This window comes from Culex pipiens, chromosome 3 (genome assembly GCF_016801865.2).
Source record: "Culex pipiens pallens isolate TS chromosome 3, TS_CPP_V2, whole genome shotgun sequence".
In the NCBI taxonomy this organism is placed as follows: Eukaryota; Metazoa; Arthropoda; class Insecta; order Diptera; family Culicidae; genus Culex; species Culex pipiens.
The window spans coordinates 15,876,306-15,903,796 of record NC_068939.1 but is presented as its reverse complement, the minus strand read 5'-3'; the positions used below and the strand labels follow the sequence as shown (position 1 = coordinate 15,903,796).

The 27,491-nt window shown below is 35.7% G+C and overlaps 2 protein-coding genes across 3 annotated transcripts in view; both read left to right on the top strand.

The window, feature by feature from the left end:
* The window catches only part of LOC120418039 (neurocalcin homolog), a 328,306-nt gene that overhangs the window by 61,798 nt on the left and 239,017 nt on the right, over window positions 1–27,491 (top strand). The window lies entirely within an intron of this gene.
* Window positions 1–27,491, top strand: part of LOC120418038 (neuronal calcium sensor 2) — a 280,465-nt gene that overhangs the window by 56,335 nt on the left and 196,639 nt on the right. The window contains exon 1 of one of the 2 annotated variants that reach the window (XM_039580283.2): window positions 2,076–2,207. The exons of the other annotated variant lie outside the window; for it this stretch is intronic. Within the exon in view, the coding sequence (XP_039436217.1) occupies window positions 2,187–2,207 (21 nt within the window). The 5' untranslated portion in view covers window positions 2,076–2,186. Of the gene's footprint in view, window positions 1–2,075; window positions 2,208–27,491 lie in introns of those variants that run through there. 2 annotated transcript variants of the gene reach the window in all.

The following is a 27,491-nucleotide window of genomic DNA, read 5'->3' as shown; positions in this document are numbered from 1 at the left end:
TGTCGGGAATAATTGAAATTGTTTAATAGATCAGAAAACAATCTAATAAAAAAATTCTAGAATTTATGATAAACATTGTGATTAATATGTTAACATGAAAGTTTTGCATTATGTGTGCCTTTTTATACTTATAAAATCTACTCCAAATTATTGTCATTGTTATATTTGAAAGTTTGCTTAAAAAACCACAAAAAGGATTTATTTCATACAAACACATACAAGAACTGTAAAAGCATTTTTTTCAAAGATATCATAACTCTGGTACTATATTAAACCTTGAAATCAATCGCAAAAAGATGCATGGAAATCCAATCCAATCCAATCCAATCCAATCCAATCCAATCCAATCCAATCCAATCCAATCCAATCCAATCCAATCCAATCCAATCCAATCCAATCCAATCCAATCCAATCCAATCCAATCCAATCCAATCCAATCCAATCCAATCCAATCCAATCCAATCCAATCCAATCCAATCCAATCCAATCCAATCCAATTAATCCAAATCGGAGGGTTATTCTCCGCCACCTCACACAGCAGTTGCCTCAACCCCTCTTCGATTTGCGTGAAATCATGTCCTAAGGGGTAATTTTTGTCTCTGACCCCGAATCCGAGCTCCTTTTATCGATACCTCGTGACGGATGTGCGGTACGCCCCCTTCCATTTTTGGTCATGCAAAAAATACGTGCTTTTCAACGCCCGATTAGATGGCGTACTCAGAATTCCGTACAAACGGCTTTTTCATATAAAACAAATCCAGAGTTTTTTTAAAAGGTCCTTTGAAAAAAAAAAAAAAAAAAAAAACTCTGGACATACAATAGTTGTCTCAGAAATTTTGTCATTTTGCGTTACTCGCTGTTAATTTTTTTTTGAGACATTTCATTTTAAGGGAAATTTTCGAATCTGCGATAACCCAAAAGGGTCATTGTTTTTGATTAGAAATATTATTTTAAATTTTATAATTTCGTTTTTTGTAACTTTGCAGGGTTATTTTTTAGAGTGTATCAATATTCTACATAAGTGTAGAGCAGATAATAACAAAACAATTATGAGCATAAGAAGTTTGCTTGTATCCGTCACGAGTTTTTGCGATTTTACGAAATAGAAGTTTGGTATTGTTGTTTTTAAGTTTTCAAAAAAATTTACAATTCTTAAATACAAAATTATTAATTGCTGTTTGGACGCTTAGTTTTGTTCGCTGTAACATTTTTGAAAATTCAGAATACCATTTACGGATTCTACTGTTAGTGCGAGCTGGTTAATCCCACGCCACTCATAAACCTGTCATAGATGTACCTCTGATTGTTCGCCCCATTTGACGAATAGTGATTTTGTGCTACGATAGTCGAGTTGGTAATTAACCCACACCCCTTTGGGAGAGGGCTTTATCTCGTAGACTGTTGTTATGGGGTTATGTACTGATTGTTAAGATTACTTATATTAATTTCTTTAAATAAATTTTAAGCATTTCAAATAATCTTTAAAATAGTGATTTTCATGAAACTAGTTTACAGTAGGTTCTTTTATTGATCTTCAAAAACCCTACTAAAAAAAAAACTTAAAGAGTAACCCCTTAAAAAAGCTTCACCCATCAAACTTAATCGACCCACTAAAGGGACGCAGATGTTCTTACCTGTCAGCATCATCATTCATGAAACCGGGCATTCCGATCACCTGGAACGCGTGTAAACTTGTGCTGATGATCAATTTCAGAGGAAAATTCGCTTAGCCTCTCATTGCAGCAGTTAACAAACTTTTAAGAGTATTTGTTCGTGTGTAGCACTTTTGTTTGTTTGCCAAAGCTGGAAAAGTGCACTTTTCCCCACAGTTCAGTTTGTGGTTGCCCGGTCTCAACATCAACACCACAACCCGGAGAGTTTGTTTTTCCTTCGGTTACACCGAATTTTCCACGCGGAAAAGTCGCGAAAATTGTGTATTTTTTTCTGACCCCGAGTTGATTGCGCTGGTTTGTTTGTTGACATAGGAGCGTTGATTTACGAGACAAAAATTCATCACACACACACACGGTTTTTTGTTGGGCACTGGGTTTGTGGATTTGTGCAAGTGACTGAATAATTTATTCAATTGAGCAGGTTCTTTTTTTGTTGTTATTTGGAGGGTTTGATCGCTCGAATTACGGGAGCTTTGGGCGTTGTTTGGATTGTCCGCGGGGAAAGCTGCCTTCATGAACAGTGGACATCAACAGGTGGGTTGCGAGGAAAAAGACAATTTGAAAATTGTTTTGAAGAAAAGAAAATGCTCATGATCTGAAATTTGATTCTGTGAAAAAAAATATATCTGAAAATTGGATGACACCGATCTATTTATCTAACTAGTTGACCATGAGTACAGCTCAATGTGAATCCCAAACACAAAAACTAATTTCGATGAATATTAATTTAGATGAGAGTCATAGCACTAGACAACAATGGCCAGTAACGAGCTGATAACGATCGGAAGGGTTGGCTTCATTATGGTTTTGACTTCATAATAATACCAGGTTATTACATCCTGTCCCAAAATGGATATCGCACGAACAGGCAGTTCTAATCGATTTGTTTTCAGACTGGCTTACAATGTTGTAGTTTGTACTATATATTTTATTAATTTTTTTATTTGAAACAATAAATAATTCAACGCTTTTTAATCACTTTAGTTTAAATTTTAAAAACATCAAACATCCACCTGAAACATGGTGACAACTTGAACCGCTAAAATTGTATTCATCAAGCCATTTAAAAATTATTTTATTTCGTCACGTACCAACACCAAAACAACGATGACGCCGACCACGACGAGGACGCAACAATTGGTTGGAATTATTTTTTATTGCGTTTGGAGTATTTGTGGCATGCAGCTATTTTTCGGTGTAAACGAGTGAAAAATTATTTTCGGGCACGAAAACATGGCCCACAAATCTAGTAATAAAGAGTTATGATGGTGTTCGTGACATATGTTTCTTTTTTCGGTAGAAAGTACAATTTAGTTTGCGTGCCAGTTGCGGTTCCATTTCCACGAAAAGTGAATTATTTACTTTTTTGGAGGAGCATTTTCGGCATGTTGAGATTATCTCTTTAAAGTGGATTTATCACCGCCGGTAACGAACCAATTTTCGACAACCTGGTTCAACCAATTTCTGTGTGTGTGTGTTTTGTCTCTCATTTGCATACCATCACGTGCCAACGGGCGATGACAGTGGGAATCAGAGTTAAATAGACATGAAACTTGACCATCCCAGTGTGGTTTAAAAAAACGATTGTTTTGAATTGTTTCAATTCGTTTGGGCATTTCTCCATCGAGTTTCTTTTTATGTTAAGGGACTGCTGGAAGAATGATGAACTGAAATCAGCATTATGCTGCTCTTGGAAAAATAGCTTCAAATCGTATTGAAAGGGAAACGAAAACTTAATCAACAATGCTTTTATTCGTTCATGTAAGATTTAATTAGATTATTTATACAAATTTTCGTCGCCAGTTATCTCTTTAATAATTGTAAAGCGTAACAATTAATTAAAAATGCGTAAATGAATGTCTTACAGTGTATTTATTTTTTATGTACAATTTTTTACATCCGGATTGGCTTTAAAAATTGAAAATCTATGTTAAAAAGGCGTTTCCAAAAACTCTATAGACGTCGCTTTAATATTGATAATTAAAGAGTGTGTTTTGATAAATTGTTTGACATTTTACAATAATTGAAAAAGATTAAAATTATAAATAAGATTAATCGCTAAATAATTTTAAGTATCATTCACCCGAATTAGAACTCAGATATAAGAGTTAAACTCTAAAAAAAAGCCATTTTTTGTATTAAGTTTACACACGAAAAAATGGATTGGGTAAAATAACCACCAACCACCTCTCATTTTTGGAAATATTTTGAATGACAAAAAAATGACAGCTTTTGAGCTGTGGCACAAGTTAACTAATATTCATTTGGCAGGGTTGGCACCCCTGCCAAACCATGAAATTTGAAAAAAATAATAGAAATAGTAGTTTATGCAACAAGCTGCGAAAAAAATATTTGTTTAGCATTAGTCGTACATTAATCCAACGAGGTTTACCGAGTTAGATAAATACGACGAATGCTGAAAAAACTAAGTTTTGCAACGAGTTCCATACAATTTTTTTTTGCAATTCCGAAAAACGCTTTTTGAATGGAATTTTATGTCAAACATTCATGGGTTAAGTAAATTCAACATTCAAAACAAAACAATATTGAAAAATGTTACTTTTCGATACAAGTGCTTAAAGCTCAACTTTTCAGCAACCATTTCAGTACTGAAAAGTTGGACTTTTCAGCACTGGTATTAAAAGGTATTGATTTTCAAATCTGTCATTTTTGGTAGTTAACAGAAGGCCGTTTCGTTTCTCCAGAAGGACAGGAAAAGTTGTCAATTTCATAGCGGGATTGCAAAAAAATATTTTGAATTTATTTTTAGGTGAAAAAAGAAAGTTTTTCAGAGTGTTATTTTTCCTGAGATTTCCTGAGCAATATCTGCAACTTGCTACTTTGCCCAAGAAACCAAATTGTTCAGAAAATACTTTCAGAAGATACAGATTTTTGAATGTTTTAAATTCTTTTTGTATGGAAAAACAAAGTTTCACCCAAATGAAAAAAACAAACCAAGAAAATTGTTCATGCTTGGGAGAATTGCTAACCTTTTAAATCATTTATGTCAGGGGTGCTGAACCTTTTGGGATTGTGGGCCAGTTCTGATTTTTTTCTGAAGCAGAAATGGACTGGAAATAATGTTTGATAAAAAAAAAACAAAACGATTAAAACAAGTTAATAAAGCAGTGTTGCAAACAAGATTCATATTTCTTGGTTTTAAAAATTTGTTCATTATTTTATTTTCTTTCGAATAATATAAGGCAGTTTTGTTATTGTTTCTGTAAAATGTTATGAAAAACCTCGTAAATTTCAACTTGAAAAACACCATTAAAACTTATTTGGTCGTTGCACATGTGTTAAATGGCAACGATATAAAAAATCAATTGCGCATGATTTACTTTTTTTTTACTAAAAACACTGTTTGCATTGTTTTTCAAGTTTCTTAAATTTGGAAGTTTATGTAAAAAAATATATTTTTTGAAGATTTTTTAAATCTTAATTTTATTCCTGATTCATAAAATAAACTTTTTTATTGGCAACCTTGCATACCTGTACCTTAGATAATTTGAGCAATTCTCTACCAAAACCGGAAATGGATTTTATTTGTATTTTTTGATTTGGCTCAAACTTTGTGGGGGCCTTCCTTGTGACCAAATATGCTATTTTGTGTCATTGGTTCACCCATACAAGTCTCCATACAATTTTGGCAGCTGTCCATACAAAAATGGTATGTAAATATTCAAACAGCTGTAACTTTTGAGTGAATTTTCTGATCAATTCGGTGTCTTCGGCAAAGTTGTAGGTATTGTTGAGGACTTTTGAGAAAAAATAGGTACACGGAAAAAAATTGCAGATTTTTTTTATCAACTTTTTTTTTACTAAAACTGAATTTCCCAAAATACGTATTTTTTGATTTTCGAGATTTTTTGATATGTTTTAGGGGACAAAAATCCGCAACTTTTGAGCCATAGAGAAACATGGTCAAAAAATCTGCCGCTGAGTTATGAATTTTTGAAAAAATAGTGAAATTTTTTTGAAAAAATCGAAGTTTTATGCAAAAACAAGTTTGACATTACTTTTTAATGCAAAATTGAATTTGCAATCGAAAAGTACTTTACAGATTTTTTGATAAAGGGCTCCGTTTTCAAAATATAGCCACCGAAAGTTTGATTTTAGCGAAATATTTGCAGTTTTTCAATTTTTAAAAATAGTGACCATGAGTGACAATTTCTAAAAATATTTTTTTTTGAAATATTCAGAAAATTTGCTATACAATTGTCTAAGAGACATTGAAGATTGGACCTCGGGTTGCTGAGATAGAGCTGCTTTAAGAAAAAGAAACACGAAAATTGAAGTTTTCCAAATCTCACCAAAAAAAACCCACCTTTTTCTAATGACGATATCTCAGCAATTAATGGTTCGATTTTCAATGTTAATATATGAAACATTCGTGAAATTTTCCGATCTTTTCGAAAAAAATATTTTGAAAATTTTAAATCAAGACTAGCATTTTAAATGGGCGTAATATTCAATATTTGGCCCTTTTAAAAAGTTAGTTTTGATTTAAAAATTTTCAAAATATTATTTTCGAAAAGATCGGAAAATTTCACGAATGTTTTATATATATTTACATTGAAAATCGAACCATTAATTGCTGAGATATCGTCATTAGAAAAAGGTGGGTTGTTTTGGTGAGATTTGGAAAACTTCAATTTTCGTGTTTCTTTTTCTTAAAGCAGCTCTATCTCAGCAACCCGAGGTCCAATCTTCAATGTCTCTTAGACAATTGTATAGCAAATTTTCTGAATATTTCAAAAAAAATATTTTTAGAAATTGTCACTCATGGTCACTATTTTCAAAAATTGAAAAACTGCAAATATTTCGCTAAAATCAAACTTTCGGTGGCTATATTTTGAAAACGGAGCCCTTTATCAAAAAATCTGTGTGTATTTGAAAACGGAGCCCTTTATCAAAAAATCTGTAAAGTACTTTTCGATTGCAAATTCAATTTTGCATTAAAAAGTAATGTCAAACTTGTTTTTGCATAAAACTTCGAAGCCAAAAGCGAAAGTCAGATAATACATGCTTTAGTTAAACTTGTGTTTAAAATGTGATAATTTGGTCTCTATCTTATTTTTAGAATTCAGAAACTTGGCATATTTATTCAATATTTCATGAACGGCCTTAAGGGACAGTCATTAAAAAATTTCAAAAGTAGTCGGGGTGAAGGTTGGGCAATTCTTATTTTAGTTAAAGAGACGTTTTTGTCAATAAATTTGGGAATGGTTGTAAATTAATATTGATACTGAAGATGACTGTTTTTAGATTGAAAACATTGATAAACAAAATTTGTTGTCTTTAAAAATATTTTTAACATGTTTTAAATTTAATCCATTACATTCCAAAACAATCCAATACAGAATATGTTTGTTTTTGACAGATCGTTTGAGACCACAATTTTGTTATATTTTTTTTCGAATCATCATGTCTTTTTGTCTGTGGTGTAGGGTGATGTCGTCGTGAGATTGGGAGGTGCTCGGGTGCTTCTTCTGTCCGATTGATTATATTGTTAGGTGGTTTTGTATGCGTAACTATTATGCGATGCATGTGTGTATGTGTAGTGTTGTGCAAGAGCACGGCTTGTGCAACTAATTAATGCAATTACGCACAACATCAAACGGGGGAATTACATTAAGGGTTTAGTGCCTGCATTGTTTACATTTGCGTTACACTCTTGATATTGAGGATGCACTTTTGATGATTGTTGCAGAAAGCAAATGCAAATTTTTTTTCTTAAGATTTTCATATTCTACACCGAAAGTTCGCTGCTTCTTGGATGATGCAACAGTATAACAATAATTTTGGCAGTGTTGCCAAACCAATCACTCAATTTGGCACCGTCCACGCCAAAGGACAATCATTCAATCGGTGTCTACGTTTATCAACTCGATGGTTCAACACGTGCAACGATTTGCTCGCGGTCAAACTTGACACTTTTGGAACGCCACAATAACCGCTTGCGACGTGATTTGGTTCCATAATTGCATATATTGAAGCATATTCAATGCAACAATTCGATAATGAAAGCGAAATTGAGCTTCTTGGACGCTTCTGTTTGAGTACCGTATGCAGGTGACACAATTAATAGGGAACAAACATTCCTTAAAGGCGTAAAATTACCCCCTTTTATCACCACAAAAGGACTGTTACACTCGTGCGTTAGAAGGAAAAGACCTGCTGTCATCATGAATACATTCATTTTCACGCACTTTACTCACGGTGTCGTACAGACATGGCCGGCGTCACCAGGGGAGAGACGCATGGCGTCGGTAGTTCTGCGCGCGCTCTCTCTATGAAAAACGAGCTGCAATGAATATCAATGAGCAATATTTACGCAGCAGCAGCGGGCCATAAGTAAGGACCGGTGACGGTGGTCAACTGGCGCTCAGGGACGATAGTACCTACGGGCACGGATTGCGGGCTGTGTGCCCTGTTGGCCGTCTTCCAAGGTGGTGTACACAGGGCCGCTCATACACGCTGAGCATATTGATATAGATTGTGAGCATTTTTTTGCTGGTAAATTGATTAAACTGCTTTTTCTCAGTTTTTGATCCAAATGTTCAAACAAAAAAAGAAATCATCCTTGGAAACGAATTCCCAATTCTTTTTTGAAACCCCCGCTGTATTTTCTTGCCTTTACTATTTGCTCAAATTTTCCTTCGTCAATTCAGATTTTTAGCATGAATGAATCAGTTTAAAATTTTTTTTGTGAAATTGCAGTGCACAGTACCGCAAAAAGTTTTCAATTGAACAAAAACATGAGCATGAGCATGAGAGATCACCCATGGTTGCCCCTCCGTTGCTGAACAGAACCGTAATATCCTTTCAGCACTACTGATTATAGGCTTCGACGATCTAGTGGTGTTTCCCTTATCAACAGCATGTATGAATGCGCTGAAAAGATAAAACACCATGATTGCTAAAGCTAGATCAGTTGCGAATAGGTAACAGTCATTGGCCACCAACGGCGCCCGCCATGTCAGTTTGTAGACCTCGATTTTAAGGGACGGGAATGTTAGTTAGCGCAGGTTGCTACTAGGGCAGCTGATTTACTCTGTGCTTACACCCCACAAGCGCCAGGAACCTGAAAATTTGTTAGTAGGATAGGGTGTTTGGTCAGGATTCATCATAGAAGATGATGATGCGACCCAAAATCATAGTGTTTGTTGAAAGATGTTATATATTATTCTCAAGGCAAACAATCGGATGCTGCGGATGAGACATTTCCCGTTTATCGGTTGTTAAATTTTAAATGAAATGGTCTAGTCTTAGACAGCCGGCTGTGGAAAGATAGAACCAAAATCATTTGTAATTAAAGAATGAAGGATTAAACAATGAAACTTATAACTTGAGATGATTTTACGAGTTTTAAATGATTGATGTTTAGTGAGGTACTGATTAACGGTGCGAACGACGAGTTTCGATGTGTATGTCAAATCAAACTGGCTAGCTGTCATCGGGACAGCCAAAGCCAGCCGCACCTTCACACGCACACACGCACGCGAGAAAAACGAAAAACACACCGACGGCGGACGCGAAAATTCTACGACCCTACGGAAAGGAATCGCAAATCTGACTGGCTCAACTGTCATCGGGACAGCCAAAGCCAGCCGCACCTTCACACGCACGCACGCACGCCAAAAAAACGAAAAACACACCGACGGCGGACGCGAAAATTCTACGACCCTACGGAAAGGAATCGCAAATCTGACTGGCTCAACTGTCATCGGGACAGCCAAAGCCAGCCGCACCTTCACACGCACACACGCACGCCAAAAAAACGAAAAACACACCGACGGCGGACGCGAAAATTCTACGACCCTACGGAAAGGAATCGCAAATCTGACTGGCTCAACTGTCATCGAGACAGCCAAAGCCAGCCGCACCTTCACACGCACGCACGCACGCCAAAAAAACGAAAAACAAAAAACACACACCGACGGCGGACGCGAAAATTCTACGACCCTACGGAAAGGAATCGCAAATCTGACTGGCTCAACTGTCATCGAGACAGCCAAAGCCAGCCGCACCTTCACACGCACACACGCACGCCAAAAAAACGAAAAACAAAAAACACACCGACGGCGGACGCGAAAATTCTACGACCCTACGGAAAGGAATCGCAAATCTGACTGGCTCAACTGTCATCGAGACAGCCAAAGCCAGCCGCACCTTCACACGCACGCACGCACGCCAAAAAAACGAAAAACACACCGACGGCGGACGCGAAAATTCTACGACCCTACGGAAAGGAATCGCAAATCTGACTGGCTCAACTGTCATCGAGACAGCCAAAGCCAGCCGCACCTTCACACGCACACACGCACGCCAAAAAAACGAAAAACACACCGACGGCGGACGCGAAAATTCTACGACCCTACGGAAAGGAATCGCAAATCTGACTGGCTCAACTGTCATCGAGACAGCCAAAGCCAGCCGCACCTTCACACGCACACACGCACGCCAAAAAAAACGAAAAACACACCGACGGCGGACGCGAAAATTCTACGACCCTACGGAAAGGAATCGCAAATCTGACTGGCTCAACTGTCATCGAGACAGCCAAAGCCAGCCGCACCTTCACACGCACACACGCACGCCAAAAAAACGAAAAACACACCGACGGCGGACGCGAAAATTCTACGACCCTACGGAAAGGAATCGCAAATCTGACTGGCTCAACTGTCATCGAGACAGCCAAAGCCAGCCGCACCTTCACACGCACGCACGCACGCCAAAAAAACGAAAAACAAAAAACACACACCGACGGCGGACGCGAAAATTCTACGACCCTACGGAAAGGAATCGCAAATCTGACTCAGTTTTCAATTGAACAAAAATCCTACAAAGTTTGTTTTTTTTTTTAATTTATTAATTTCATATCAACTGTAGAGCAACTATCTAGTACAAGCAAATATTTTTTGATTTTTTTTCGATTTAAATGAAATTTTGTATGTACTTATTTCTATGACCTAAAAAGTAATTTTACATCAATAGTTCGTCAAAACATGTTTTCATAACATTTTGGCAGCTGAGCAATTCTGTACGAAATCGGCCGATTGCGACCATTTCTGGAGTTTTTATTGAAAAGTTCCAATGAACCAAATTTTCAGTTTTTGCATTTTGGTTGTTTGTTAATACCGCTGACTAAAGGCGGTTTTAAAAACACCTAAAAGCAAAAACTGGAAATTTGGTTTATTGCTCCTTTCATAAAAATTACAGACTTAATTTTTTTTTAGTTGGCTCTAAATTTTTGGGGACCTTTCCAATGACCAAACAGTTATTTTGTGTTATTGGTTCATCCTTACAAGGCTCCATACAATTTTGGAAGCTGTCCACACAAATATGGTACGTAAATATTCGAAAATCTGTAACTCTTGAAGGAATTTTCTGATCGATTTGGTGTCTTCAGCAAAGTTGTAGGTATTAATGGTGACTATCTAGAAAGAGTACATGGAAAAATGCCAATTTTTAAATTAAGCAGTTGCAAATATTTTTCAAATTTTATGTCGCCCCTCTCCTTCAAAATCGATTCGAAAAATCAGGGGGGCAAAATTTTTTTTTTCAAAAGACCTCAAAATTTTAAAGGAAATAGATGTCTAACAAATTGAAAATAATTAGAAATGCATTTTCCTGCGTTAAAAATCATATTAAGCATGGAATTTCAATGTACTTCACCCCACAAAGCTTTTTTCGGCGAAAAAGAAATCCCTTGGATATTTTGAAAACTAATGATTGAAATGAAATGATTTTTTTTATTTTTTTTTGCACCCCTCCCTTGCTATTTGCAACAGCCTTAGCGTTATTTCACTAAAAATCAATTTCCCAAAATCTGTATTTTTTATTTTGAAATTTTTAGGGGATAAAACCGCAGCTTTTGTGCCATACAACATTTTGCTGCCAAGTTGAAATTTTTGAAAAAAAAAAAAATAATATATATATATATACGTGTTAGTTTCAAAGTTTTCTGACCTCTGATTTATTGTAAAATCAAATTTGCAATCGAAAAGTATTGTACAGATTTTTTTTTGATAAATTGCCATTTCCGATTTTTTTTTTGAAAGGTTCTGCAAATTACGATAAAAATGCCTAAGAGATATAGGAGATTGGATATCTGGTTGCTGAAATACGGCTAGTAAAGAAAAAGAAACAAGAAAGGAGAATGGGCGAATTTGGCCCAAGGGTGTACACGAACTGGACCAACTTTTTTCGATAGATCTCGCCGAGACATGAAAAAAAGTCTTCTGGACCAACTCTCTAAACCCCGGGGTTCAAAAGTTACATGCTGTTGAAGTTTGAGCATTTTGAGTAATCGTATTTTTGCTATTTCTAAAATCATTTATAAAATATCTGTTTCATTATGGATTTCGATAATCTTGACTTCATTCGACGCGTATCAGCAAAAACTATGAATTCTGATATGTCTTAACATGATTGAAACATGATTTCTCTTGTTTTTATCCGTTTGAACCGTTTGTACAAGAGGCATCCCATAGAAACAAGTCGAAACTTCAAGGTTTTGAAACCGGATCCGACCCAGACTGCTTCAGTGAGTATGGAAGACTTCAGTGCAATGTTATAACAACTTATTGGGATGGTCTGAGTCATCCGAGAACTCTTTGGAGTTAAGACCGATGAGTCTACCGCCGTAACAAGCAAGATGTTGGCGGTTTTTGACCACTGATCATACCCGCATGGCTTCAGTGAGTATGATAGACTACTATGCTGATGTGTTGGAGTGTCCTGGGTTCTCCTAGGACTCCTTGGAGTTAAGATCTGTGGGTCTACTACCGTAACAAGCAAAATGTCGACCGGTTTTGACAACGGAACATACCCGTATAGCTTCAGTGAGTGTGGTAGACTACTTTGCTAATGTGTTAGGATGTCCTGGGTCATCCAAGGACTCCCTGGAGTTATGTTCTGTGGAGCTACAGCCGTAACAAGCAAGAGGTCGATGGTTTTTGACCCCGGAACATACCCGCATAGCTTCAGTCAGTATGGCAGACTGCCTTGTTAATGTGTTGGGATGTCTTTGGTCATCCTAGGACTCCCTGGAGTTATAATCTGTAGGTCTACGGCTGTTACAAGGACTCCCTGGAATGGTCCAGAACATACCGACATAACAGCAATACAGTCTGCCATACTCACCAGTCGACATTTTGCTTGTTACGGTAGTAGACCCACAGATCTTAACTCCAGGGAGTCCTAGGAGAACCCAGGACACTCCAACACATCAGCATAGTAGTCTACCATACTCACTGTAGCCATGCGGGTATGATCAGTGGTCAAAAACCGCCAACATCTTGCTTGTTACGGCGGTAGACTCATCGGTCTTAACTCCAAAGAGTTCTCGGATGACTCAGACCATCCCAATAAGTTGTTATAACATTGCACTGAAGTCTTCCATACTCACTGAAGCAGTCTGGGTCGGATCCGGTTTCAAAACCTTGAAGTTTCGACTTGTTTCTATGGGATGCCTCTTGTACAAACGGTTCAAACGGATAAAAACAAGAGAAATCATGTTTCAATCATGTTAAGACATATCAGAATTCATAGTTTTTGCTGATACGCGTCGAATGAAGTCAAGATTATCGAAATCCATAATGAAACAGATATTTTATAAATGATTTTAGAAATAGCAAAAATACGATTTTTTGTATATTTTTACTCAAAATGCTCAAACTTCAACAGCATGTAACTTTTGAACCCCGGGGTTTAGAGAGTTGGTCCAGAAGACTTTTTTTCATGTCTCGGCGAGATCTATCGAAAAAAGTTGGTCCAGTTCGTGTACATCCTTGGACCAGCTCCCATACAAATTTGCCCATTCTCCTTTGAAGTTTATTAAGTCTCTTCCAAACATTCCCAAATTTTCTAATGCCAATATCTCAGCAACAAGTGATCTGATTTTCAAAGTTAAAAAATGAAACATTTGTAAAACTTTATGATCCATTCGAGAAAAATATTTTTAAATTTGTTGAATCGTGACTAAAATTACAAAAATACCAAACATTTAATATTCCGCAATCATAGCTCAAGTTGGTTATACTTCATTTAGAAGTGCTGCCAGTTTATTTAAAATCTAGAATTTTGAAAATCTGAAAAATATGCATTTACATTATGATGTTAGGCTGTTGCAAATATGTTTTAATGTTTTTCTCCCCCTTTCAAAAACGCTTCGAAAAATTAGGACGCTAATTTTTCTATCAATAAACATTAAAATTTCAATTAAATTTTAAGTGAAAACATCTGAAAACTATTTTTTGCAATTCCGTCGTGAAACTACTTACTTTTCCTGTCATTCTTGAACGACGAAATAGCCTACTTTTCTGTACCAAAAATAACAGAATCGAACAGCAACACTTTTCAAAATAAATGCTGAAAAGTTTTACTCTTCAGCACCCAAATGGGTGCTGAAAAGTTGAACTTTTCAGCACTTGTTTCGAAAAGTAACACTTTTCAACATTTTTTTTTGTTTTAAACGATTTATTGACAAAAAAAAAAGAAATTTGACATACAATTTCACTCAGTGTGTGTTCTTTGGAATTGCAAAAAATGTTGTATGGAACTCGTTGCAAAACTTGGTGAACCTCGTTGGATAAATGTACGACTCGTGCTGAAAAAATCCTTTTTTTGCAACTTGTTGCATAAACTACTATTAAATTCATTCCCTTACGTTTATAATCCTTTTTAAACATGTTTGAGATGATTTAAAATTTGTTTGGGGTAAATATAGTTTTGATGTGTAGTATATTATTTTTAGAATTTAGATTTTTTTGAAAACTAATGATGGCAAACTATGGCTTTTTGCATTAAAATGTTGAAATTCTTGCATGCTTTTTTCAAATTTTTGTTTTTTTTTGCCCCAAAAACTTTGAAATTTAAAAGTTTTTAACAGAAAATTTTTATATTTTTCACCGTTTTCAAGCTATTGCCACTTTACATATGTTTTTTGTAAAAAAAACGTGATTTTTCATACCAGTAGGAATGATGTTCTTTAAAAAAACAACTGTTTCCTAATGTTTTTGATCTTTTTCTCACGCCTATAAACAAAATTATTTTTTTTTGCAAAAATGCCAAAATTCCAAATGAATTTGTACTAACTCGTACCAAAAATTGCTAGTTTTGTCATCTAAAACATCCAAAAATGAGATTTTCAAAAATCGTTATTGTTCACAATTCAATATTTGTGTGAATGGATGAATTATAAAAGTTTAATTTTTAAGCAACACTTACACCTTTGCCGAAGGTACCAAATCGATCAGAAACTCCGTTCTCAAGATACAGTGCTTTTTTTATTTTTAATTTGAGATTTTACAATGTACATTTTACAATGTATATTATGATTTCTCTTAACTACGAGAAACAGCTCAAAAAGTGTTAATTTGAACTGTTCATATTTTGATGGTGTATTTTGAAAGACTCAAAACAAAATCTTTTAAAACCAAAAAAGCTAATCAAAGACAATATCATGACAGAGTTCTCCCTATAGAAATTTGCCGTGGAAATTTCTCACCCCGAGCAGTTTGAGCACTGAAAAGTGGCGATACTACTAATTTACGCAAGTGGCATACTAATGCCTAAGCTCATCTGCTAGTTTTGATGACGGTGATGAGGTAATTCAATTATGGCGAACCATTTAAATTCATCGAATTGACGTCTGTTTGTGCTAACGCGTCTGCTTTCGTGGGGAACTTTTATTGTAATAATATTGTTTTGTTTGCTCAAAGTTGTTTTCGTCCATTCTATTGCAATATCTCAATCAAATAAGACAAAACTCATCCTGAAATTGTTCTGTTGATAACTATTCGACTTTCATCATAAAACAACATTACTTTCCAGACTTCAATTGGCACTAATTCACCCAAATCAATAAACTGTCGCCACTCGGTTGTCCTCCACGGTATTGTTTCCCTTTTGGGTCGTGACGCCGTCCTTCCGCTTGGTACGTGTACGGTGTTGGCGACAAAGTGGCCACATGATCACGACTTTTTCACGCTTCACGGCGCGACACGACATGGAATTGTTGTGTACTTTCCAGGCGCAGGCAGAGAGACCAGTTAGTGGGCCATTCTGGGTCTTCGCACGCACTCACCCGATGAAGTCATCCTCTGAGGACCTGGGCGGTACTTCATGACTGTTTTAGCTACGGGAGATTTTCGAGATGTTTGCTGGAATATTACTGAATATTTTTGAAGCAATAATGTTGCAAATAAAGTTTAGGAACGAATTCAGTACTATTTATTTTATCCTTACAATTTCTTAAGATTATAGTTTGAAGTTTATTCCAGCAAATCACGACACGCCTGGCAAAATGCAAATCAAATCACTCATAATAATGCTATCAATTTCGAAATAACACCTCGCTGGCAACTGGCCAACAGCAATTGTTAAGGGGTGGTACTGGTGTTTCACAATTTTTCCCGCGGGACGCGCGATGATGTTCGTGTCCCACGGAACGAAACCCCCACCCGGTGGGGGGCTAGTGGGCTCCCACGAGGACGTACGGAACGGAACAAAAACATGGAAAACACGAGGTGTAGACGGTGTATCGCACTCCCCTCCTCCGGTATAATTGTCATCAATCATGGCTAATTACAGGGAGAGCGTTTTACGCTGGGAAAATTGGTTTGCTCGAGGGGGTGGTGCCTGGAAAATTGGTGGTGATTGCGGGTGCAATTTTCAATTGATTTTCACCAATTGGGGCGCGATCCACAAGTCGACGTCGTCGTGCTATCTTGTCGCACCCGCCATTTTGACGTTCCGAGAAAAACGCGTTTTAATGTTTGACCTTGAATATTCAAAAACGAGAGCACGCAATGTAAACAATAACAAACACGTTTTGTTTGGCTCACCATTCTGTGCATTGTCCCAAAGTTTGGTTGAAGTTGGTTGCTGGAGTCCCGAGTTATAATTACAAATGTTTACGGTAGTCTAGCTTGTACGTGCGACAAACGCATCCTGACTTTCCTGGCCTGAAATCTCTTTGGCCTTTTGTCGCACTTACATCAATTTTCATGGAGTGACAAGATAGCACGACAAGATTGAAACTACTTTCATATATAAAGTGACAAAAATGCACGGAGTTTTTTCGGTTTTTGTTGAATATCTCAGGATTGAAATCGAATTTTGGGGATCTGTGAAGGTCAAAAGGTGAGGCATTGTGAGCTGCACAAAATGGCGTTCTTAACTCAATTTGGCCCAAAATGCACGTACGACAAGTTAGCACGATGGCGACGAAGTGATGGCCACTTGACATAGGCTACAGTGATTCGGAGGATTGTTAGGGGATAATTGGATCAATTAGTTGGAGGATGCATTGTGGATTTTTGTTTTGTTAATAGTGAATTTTAATGCATTATATCGACATCGTAATAATCTAAATTGATTGAAAACTTAGATTGTAGTCACAAACAGGATTACCAGGTCGAAACTTGAAAAATCTGGCAAAGTATAGATCAAAAATCTGACAGACAAAAATCTAACAATTCTCAATGGTAAAGGGGAGGGATTATATGAATTTATTCAAAAGTTTGTAGAATTCAAATTGTTTTACTGATTGTATGGCTTCAAAAATGTTGAATTTACATTTACTCTTATTTTCATATTTTTCAATTAAATTCGTTCATTTTCTTCAAAAAGTTGTTCAAAATGGGCCGACAGTAGAAAATCTGACAAAATCTGTCAATATCTGGTACTGAGAAGATTCTTCTGGCTGACACTTGAAAATTCTGACATTTCCAGATCTACCAGCAACCTTGCAACCCTGGTCACAAAATACCTTTTGATATGCAACTTGTAACATAGAAACTAATTAAAACTGTTCTGTTAACTAACTTTTAAACCGTTTCATGCGTCTCTTCCTAGCTCAGTATGGCTCCATACCGTTTCGCTTGCATTAAAAAAAAATAGCCTTTCAATACCACCCAGCTCAATGACACCCCAATTTACAATATCTAAGCATAAAAAAATACTTTTGCACGGAATTGATAGTTTTGTAGTGTTGCACAAATTCGATTGGGCGACGTAAACTTTACAAAATAAATACAACGACCTAAGCCAAAAGATTCGCAGGTGTTTATGTTGCAGACATAACCAGAATGACTAAAAACATGGATAGTTAATAATAAAAAAAGTGCAGAGGCATGATGTAGGCATAACCATTATGACAAAAAAATTCGGCAGTTTTATTTGTAATTATTTATTCTTAGTTTTTAGCAGTTCTCTACAATTTCTCAAAGTTTTTCACGATTTTTAATTTTGATTTTTTGATTTGGATGAAAATTTGTCCATTCATTCCCTATGAGTCTTAAAAGGGCGAAATTTTGAATGATGAGCCCTTTTGAAATGTTAGTCTTGATTTTAAATTTTTGAAAATATTTTTTCGAAAAGATCGAAAAATTTCACGAATGTTTCATATTTTAACATTGAAAATCGGACCATTAGTTTCTGAGATATCGACATTAAAAACCCGATTTAATCCCACCAGGGGTGAGATAGAGCCTTTCTTACTAAAGAATATAACTTCTCTCAATTCACAACATCGACTTGATACAAAAAATCTTATGATGAAAGCAAGGTTTTATTAATGATGTGTTTTCTAAAAGAAATTGAAAACGCAATTTTCACCTATCGAATATTTTTAATCGTACAAATTCTTAGCTTCCAATGCGCAAGTGACGACACACACCGCGGTTTTGGTTTTCTAGTTTTGGTACGATCCCAAAAACCGAACAAAGCAGGCGCAAAGCAAAACCGAGTTAACCGCACAGTGGGAAGCTTGCCATTCAGCGTCTACGAAAGTGAGAGAGTCAGAGATAGATATTTTTACAACCGCACCACTACACACTCAATCGCAATACCTTAGGTAGATAGCCATTGGCGTCGCGAGCATTGAAAACTTTGAAAACGATATAAAGCTTAGAAGCTTCGAAAGCTCCTATTGGAATCCAATGAACTCTGTTTAATAAAACGACACGACAAATGAAGCCTACTTAAAGGCGATTTTAAGAGCACACGGGAAACAAATTGATTGTACCCGGATGAATGTCCTATGTCAAAAAAGTTTTTGCATTAACATTGGAAAGTTATGCAAAAACGGACAGGGCAAAAGAAATCGAAAATCTACGATATCTTACATGTTGTAGGAAACATCGGTAGACAAGCTACTACAAAACGAATATAAGTCGAGCCACAAAATATATGCGCCAGCATTCTCGCGCCAGTATTCGAAGCTCAACTTGACAACTTGGCGACGAAGCTTCGAAAATCGATGCAGTGTGATTTTTTAGCGATTTTTCGGTTTAAAATTCATGCTGAATCGACATATTTACGAAGCTGGAAATGACGTCTTGGCTTAAAGTAAAACCTATACCTTTCTTTAGTAAGAAAGGCAAAAATGGTGTGTTGTTTGGGTGGGACTTAGAAAACATCAATTTTCCTGTTTTTAAACCTTTGCATGGCAATATCTCAGCAACTTAGGGTCGTATCAACAAAGTTTATAAATGTAAAATATAGAAAGTTTTCTCAGCTTTTCAAAAATATTTTTTTCAACGGTGGGCAAACATGTGCATTAATTTAAAAAACGTTACTTAATCCACCCTTAGGTGGTTGGTGCCTTCCTCTCATTCAAAGGGTAATGCTATCCAAAATAGACACGCTCGTGGGAAGGTCTTTAAATTACCTATCCAAAGATAAGTCGCATGATATATTTGGAATACGTTTTCATCTAAATATCTGAGAACTAGCCTCCAAAAAGTGTATAAATAACTCTAAAGTGCTTATAACTTTTGATAGGGTTGTCAGATCTTCAATGGTCGCGTTGGAAAGGTCTGTTAAATACCTTTCTAAAAATGAATAACATGCTGGGGTTTCTTACAAAAACCACCCTTTTAACAATCTTCCGGACTTTAGTCAAAATCGTTTTTTAGCATGACTTTTGAAGTACTTTACTAAACTTCATAATTTTCAATAGGGACTTATGGGACCCCAAGACGAATCGAATGAGACCAAAACGGTCCAAATCGGTTAAGCCAGTGCTGAGATAATCGAGTGCATATTTTTTGGTGCACAGACCCACATCCCTGCACACACACACACACACACAGACATTTGCTCAGAATTCGATTCTGAGTCGATAGGTATACATGAAGGTGGGTCTAGGAGGTCTTATTGAGAAGTTCAGTTTTCGAGTGATTTTATAGCCTTTCCTCAGTAAGGTGAGAAAGGCAAAAATGAAAAACTGCGACTATTTTCAAAAAAGTCACCTAAATATGGATTGGGCATTTTTTGGGCATATCTTGAAAACGGTGCACTCTATCAAAATTTCACTAAAGTACTTTTTGATTGCAAATTCAATTTTACATCGAAAAATGAAGTTGAAAAATTTTTGCGACCAATATTTCGATTTTTTGAAAAAAAAACAGTATTGATTCCAAAATTCATAACTCGCTCAATGATTTTGAATGAACCTGGAAATTTCTGAAAAGTTGGCATTTTATGTCCTCATAAAAATATCAAAAAATTTAAAAAAAAATTAAAAATAGTGTTTTTTTACAAATCAAGTTTTAGTGATAAAAAATCACCAAAACTTTTTTTTACCGTGTATCATTTTTTTCAGTGTAGTCCGTATCCATATCTACAACTTTGCCGAAGACACCAAATCGATGAAAAATTCCTTTAAAAGATACAGATTTTTGAATTTTCACACATCATTTTTGTATGGCCAGCTGCCAAATTTGTATGGAAAATTATATGGACAAACCAATTATGCAAAATGGCTTTTTTGGGCATACCGAAGGCACCAAATAAATTACAGTCGGATTAAAAAATACAAAAAATAAAATTTAAGAAAGAAAACCGATTTCGTAGAGAATTGCTCCAAATTATTTTTTTAGGAAAATTTTACTTTTTTAAACCAACTTCTATACACCACTGAAAATCATTGAAACTTATTTTGTAGTTGTTGAAACAAAGTTCGGCATGTTAGATAAAGACACTAATACATCCAAACTTTTGATTGGCTGTTATTGTGTTTGTTTTAATTTTATTTCTAGGCTGAAATTGGATTTTGAATACTTTGGAATCCAAAACATAAAGTTTTTTTTTGTATTTTGTGAAAATTAAACTACTTTTAAATGATTTTTGAAAAAAAATGAAGTGTTTAAATTCAAAACTATAATGTAGCTTGAATCTATTAGCAAACGTTAAAATGTAAAATTATTTAATTAATAGATAAATCAAATCAATCAATTTAATAATTTTACATTTCTACATTTCTAAATAGATAAATATTGAAAAAACACAAATCAAAATATATTTGGCATTTGTCCAAGTATTGAGCCATTTACCCACATATTCAACAATAGATATTTTAATCGTATATGGGTAATTCTCTACCAACTCACACGAAATCGAGAAAAGTTGCCCCGACCCCTCTTCGATTTGCGTGAAACTTTGTCCTAAGGGGTAACTTTTGTCCCTGATCACGAAACCGAGGTCCGTTTTTTGATATCTCGTGACGGAGGGGCGGTACGACCCCTTCCATTTTTGAACATGCGAAAAAAGATGCGTTTTTCATTAATTTGCAGCCTGTAACGGTGATGAGATAGAAATTTGGTGTCAAAGGGACTTTTATGTAAAATTAGACGCCCGATTTGATGGCGTACTCAGAATTCCGAAAAAACGTATTTTTCATCGAAAAAAACACTAAAAACGTTTTAAAAATTCTCCCATTTTCTGTTACTCGACTGTAAAAATTTTTGGAACATGTCATTTAATGGGAAATTTAATGTACTTTTCGAATCTTTATTGACCCAGAAGGGTCATTTTTTCATTTAGAACAAAATTTTTCATTTTAAAATTTCGTGTTTTTTCTAACTTTGCAGGGTTATTTTTTAGAGTGTAACAATGTTCTACAAAGTTGTAAAGCAGACAATTACAAAAAATTTGATATATAGACATAAGGGGTTTGCTAATAAACATCACGAGTTATCGCGATTTTACGAAAAAAAGTTATGAAAAAGTTGGTCGTCACCGATCATGGCCGTTCATGGTCACCCGCGACAGACACGGACGACGAAACAAAGAGAAACGCAAAAAGTAACTTTTTCAAAACTTTTTTTCGTAAAATCGCGATAACTCGTGATGTTTATTAGCAAACCCCTTATGTCTATATATCATAAAAGTCCCTTTGACACCAAATTTCTATCTCATCACCGTTACAGGCTGCAAATTAATGAAAAACACCTCTTTTTTCGCATGTCCAAAAATGGAAGGGGTCGTACCGCCCCTCCGTCACGAGATATCAAAAAACGGACCTTGGTTTCGTGATCAGGGACAAAAGTTACCCATTAGGACAAAGTTTCACGCAAATCGAAGAGGGGTCGGGGCAACTGCTGTGTGAGTTGGCGGAGAATTACCCATATCCAACATGACGGTTATTAATAGCAGGAGCATTTATTTTATTGATAGAAGAGTTTATTTCCCTACTGTTTGATAATAAAAAAATGATAAAACATGTTATTATTCATTATAATTCATCACCGCATATTTCAAGATCCCTTTTTCCCCTAGTTAAGCTAGAACTGTGGATAACCTGGATAGTAATTAAATTATTCTTCTTTTTCTTATTTCAGGTAAGACATGATTTCATCAATTTCTAGAAGTTGAGCTGTAATCGGTAAGTATTTACAAAGTTACAGTTCAGTTCAGTGGTGGAGTTCAACAAAAAAAAAAAAAAAAATTCAAAATATACATTCAAATGATCTTTCTAAATACTAAATAAATTCAATCGGAGGAGCCACCGTAGTTGCGGCGTGAATTGTATACCGAGTACTGTATTCCACCGGTTGAGGTTAGATTTAATTGATATTTCAGCTTAATTTATTTGCGGCTGATTTGTCATGCCAGAGGGCGAGATTAATTTGGAATAATCGGGAATTATTGCACGAATGGGAATTATTTGGAATCAATTTTTGAAAAAATGAAGCACTTTTAGAGAGATTACCGCTGAACAAGCATGATATCATACTGTAAATCTCTGCTCGGTCTCATTTGTTATGCAGATTAACCACGTGTTCAGGCTCTGGTTGTGTACATTCATATTCCTTGTGCGTTCTTTTTTTATCCAGAACAACCTAGAAGCAGGAAAATAAAACCGTAATCACAATGATGATGATGCATTCACAGAGGCGGAGCCCGTTGCAAGATTAAAATGTGCGGAATCTTTGCCATTCGACATACATTTTAGCGAAATGAACAAGATGATACTTTCCGAGAAATGTCTTGCAATCCCAGAAGACACGTGGCTCCCGACTTGAATATCTAATCGACCTTCCTCCTGGGGGGCAACTTCTCCGAAGCCAGCTCGGACGTGGCCATGAAGCCAATTTAAATTCTCAAAACCACTTTACACAACCATTAGAAACGTTGTTGGTCGTCCTTTGGAGATTGTAAACTTCGTCCTGGCGCAGCCTTGTCCCCTGTCAAAAGAGAGGCAAACACTTCCCTTCCTTCGACCACCCTTTGAGGGAATCCATCCAAATTGAATTTGAACAAATGTTTATCTTTTCCCCCATCTCTCTCCATAAGCTCTAGTCACAGGGATGCGCTTAATGTTTCAGTTTAGTTTCCTTCTGCAGCAGTCCTTTTCCTGGGAAAAACCACAAAGCCAACTTTCGGATGCAAGTTGAAGTGACTAGAACTAATCAAATTAGCATCTCCCTTTTCCTTGCTTCTTGTTTGGTCTAAAGCAGGATAACACATCATTGTGGGAAGAAAGTTTGGCAGTAAGTCTCTTAAAACTTTCATAGAAATTTTGGTGAGATTCTTGGAAATTTCGAAAATTGTATTTTAAAACAGTAACAAAATCCCTTTCCTCCAACTTTTCCGTGAGGTTGTGAAAACATGCAAGCATGACCTTTTCGCGCGCGCTTTTCCAACCCGGGGGTGATGAAGTGGAAATAATTGCTCGTCGTCGTCGTCGTGCGGTATAAAATGCATTCGTTAAGAGTCCGTGACCGAGAGTGCAGAGCACGTGCTTTCGTATGCAGATTATGTTGTGCGTTTCGGACAGTAATGACCACACCACCGCCCCTCCGGGAGGGAGGGAGATATGGGAGACGGTCACGCAGATTTGTGGGCAGCGAATCACCGGATAGGGATAAGTTATTCATGGAGTAATTGAGCAGTTTTAATGGAAAGTTTTATTAGGTTATTTATTATTATTTTTTATTTCATTAGATTTTAACTTGAATATAAACAAATGGCATAAAAAACAAACAATCCGCTTTAACAACCCCCGGTTTTGATGGTCTCCATTGAAGTTATCCTCTTTTTAATCCAAGGAACCTTCAATGCCAGGATTCAAACTGACAACCTTTGGATTGCGAGGCAGGCTTGGTTTGGTGTGTTGTTTTTACTTATACGGGGGAGACGACTCCCACACCTGAAATGACTTTACGGCCTCACAGTATCAAAGGCTGGGACCGACGTTTTACTAATACAGATGAACCATGGTCAATTACTGGCAATTATTACCCTTGATTTTCCTTGAGAATAACTAACAAACTAAATTACCGTTTCAAAACCCAACCGGTTGGCTTTGACTTTTTGGTAGTCTCTAAGTATTTTTCCTTTTTCCTCCCTGAGAGAACTTTAAATTTACTCGAAAAATAAAACTTCTTGAAAATGTCTCGTATACCTACTCGAAATCAACATAGAATCAAAGTGAAATAATAAGTTGAATTTTGGAAGGTTGAAACTATTTTACCTAAAAAAAGTGTGAAATTCTTCGAAAATTATTCAACTTTTTTACACAAAATCTGTCACCATTCCCTGATGTAGTATTACCATATTTTTAAAACTTTGTACTTTAAAAGTTTTGGTATGAATCTATAAATACATTGATTATTGGTAATGGTAATGTCAAATCTGGGAATGTAGACAAAGTTCATATCAAATTTATCAAGTATCAAATCTCTTTTTTAAACATAATTTCAGTTATTGCTCTTTCAAATCTCGACTTTTTTTATTAGGTTCTAAAATATATGACCTTTTCAAAAAAAAAAAAAACACTCTGGGAATATTCAAATGGCAACACAGCAAAAAATCCGATGGTTAAATCCCATGCAAAAGCATGCTCATCATCTTCGTCAAAAAAGACACTTAATATTACACACTGCATGTACAATTTTTGTAAACAAAAAAAAAATGTTGCAACCGACGGGAATCAATTCCAGCACCAACAGTACGGTCTGGCGCCTTGGCCCGCTCGGCCATCAGACCGATGAAGAATTGAAAGGATAAACGCATATATATGCTTGACATTTTGGTAAATTAGGTTTCCCATACTGGTGGGCTACATATTTCAGGGTGTAATATTTATTACATAGAATTTCATAAAATAATTCAAAATTTATTTTACACTCAGACCTTTTACACGCAGCTGAATTACTACTTTTTTGCTGTGAAGCTGGCAACACGGCCATACAAATCTATATTTTATGGAATAAAAGGTCATAACAGTTAGAACGGCTTCAATTACTCGGTTGTACAGGGTTACGATTCTTGAGGATTTCAGATTTCCGTAAATCGAGAGTTGCATTTTTGAATACGCTTGAAATGTCTGAGACCCACACCCATAACTGGGCATCGGCATACGAGAGGATAAAGAGCACAAATCGGTAGTAAAATGGTCCTGTGTGCGGACGGAGAGGATAAATCCCGAAATTACCGATAGTACTTTTCTCATTGGTTCATCTTCAAAATAAGTTCATCCATCAAAAAAAAAAAATACCGGTACCGAGACTCGAACCCAAGACCTTCGGCATATTGAACCGTGCCTTTACCGTATGGGCCACCATGGTTCGGTGACTAAGTGGCGGTCATTTGTCCATATAAGCCACTCAATAGGATGAACTGTATCAATGAACGAATGAACACGCGAGAGGTCTTTACTCTCGCAAAATAGTACTTTCCTCACGTTTCTTTTCGTGAGGACTATCCCCTCGTTCTTTAACTTTGGGTGCATAAAAATTATAATTATAAATTAATTAAAAAAATGAGGACGTCTATGTAATAAGCTAATGTAAAATTAAATATCTTCAATATCAGTTATTCTCTAGAATTTCGCATAACAACCGTTAAATTTACTTTTGTTATTTTTTAAGTCAAAAGTAGATGAGCAATTCTCTACCAAAACCGGAAATGGATTTTATTTGTATTTTTTTATTTGGCTCAAATTTTGTGGGGGCCTTCCCTATGACCAAATAAGCTTTTTTGCGTCATCGGTTCACCCATACAAGTCACCATACAATTTTGGCTGCTGTCCATACAAAAATGGTATGTAAATATTCAAACAGTTGCAACTTTTGAGTGAATTTTCTGATCAATTTGGTGTCTTCGGCAAAGTTGTAGGTATTGTTGAGGACTTTTGAGAAAAAAATAGGCACACGGAAAAAAAAATTGCAGATTTTTTTATCAACTTTTTTTTTAATAAAACTCAATTTCCCAAAATACGTATTTTTTTATTTTCGAGATTTTTTGTTATGTTTTAGGGGACAAAAATCTGCAACTTTTGAGCCATAAAGAAACATGGTCATAAAATCTGCCGCCAAGTTATGAATTTTTGAAAAAATAGTGATTCTTGGAAAAAATTAAAGTTTCATGCAAAAACAAGTTTGACATTATTTTTTAATGCAAAATTGAATTTGCAATCGAAAAGTACTTTCCAGATTTTTTGATAAAGGGCTCCGTTTTCAAGATATAGCCACCGAAAGTTTGATTTTAGCGAAATATTTGCAGTTTTTCAATTTTTAAAAATAGTGACCATGAGTGACCATTTCTAAAAATATTTTTTTTTGAAAAGTTCAGAAAATTTGCTATAAAATTGTCTAAGAGACATTGAAGATTGCACCTCGGGATGCTGCGATAGAGCCGCTTTAAGAAAAAGAACCACGAAAATTGAAGTTTTCTTGATCTCACCAAAACAACCCACCATTTTCTAATGACCATATCTCAGCAGCTAATGGTCCGATTTTCAATGTTAATACATGAAAAATTCGTAAAATTTTCCGATCCTTTCGAAAAAAATATTTTGAAATTTTTTAAATCAAGACTAGCATTTTAACTGGTTGTAATATTCAATGTTTTTTTTCGCTGAAAGTTTCAAAAAATATTTCCAAAAGTCTTTTTATTCAAATTTTGCAAATTTTTCGATGAGTTTAAGGGAAAAAATATTCACAATTTCAGAACCATAGAACAATGCGGACATTTTTTTCACCGTGTAGTAGGTAGTTTTTAAGATGTATGTGTTTTTGGAAAAATTAAAATTTATATTCAGTAAGTATGGATATCTTTCTTTTTCGAATAAAAGGCTAAATTTTATTTAATTTTTCTTTGGGAAGATCTGAATATCTCACAAATGTTTCGATTTTTAACATTGAAAATCTGGCGAATGTGTGTCAAGGTGTCATCCGTTTTTTGAAATATAAGGTCTTAATGATTGACACTTAGAAAACCATAATTTTATTAATTTTATTCTTTTCACGATAATTTTTGTATCTCAGAAACCGATTTTGAAAGTTGAAAACAATAATTTTAGAATGTTTTCTCAGCTGTCACTTTATCAAAAAAAAATGGATTTTGGGAAAATGCTACATAAAAAAGATTCTTTGGTTATTCAGAACTGATTGAGAAGGCCCCACAAAGTTGCACGAATTTTTTTGGTGCTCATCTACTATAGTTGACAGTCATATGGAATTATTTTAACGTAACAGATTGTTGTAATACATGTTGTTTAAGCATCAAAGATGTATT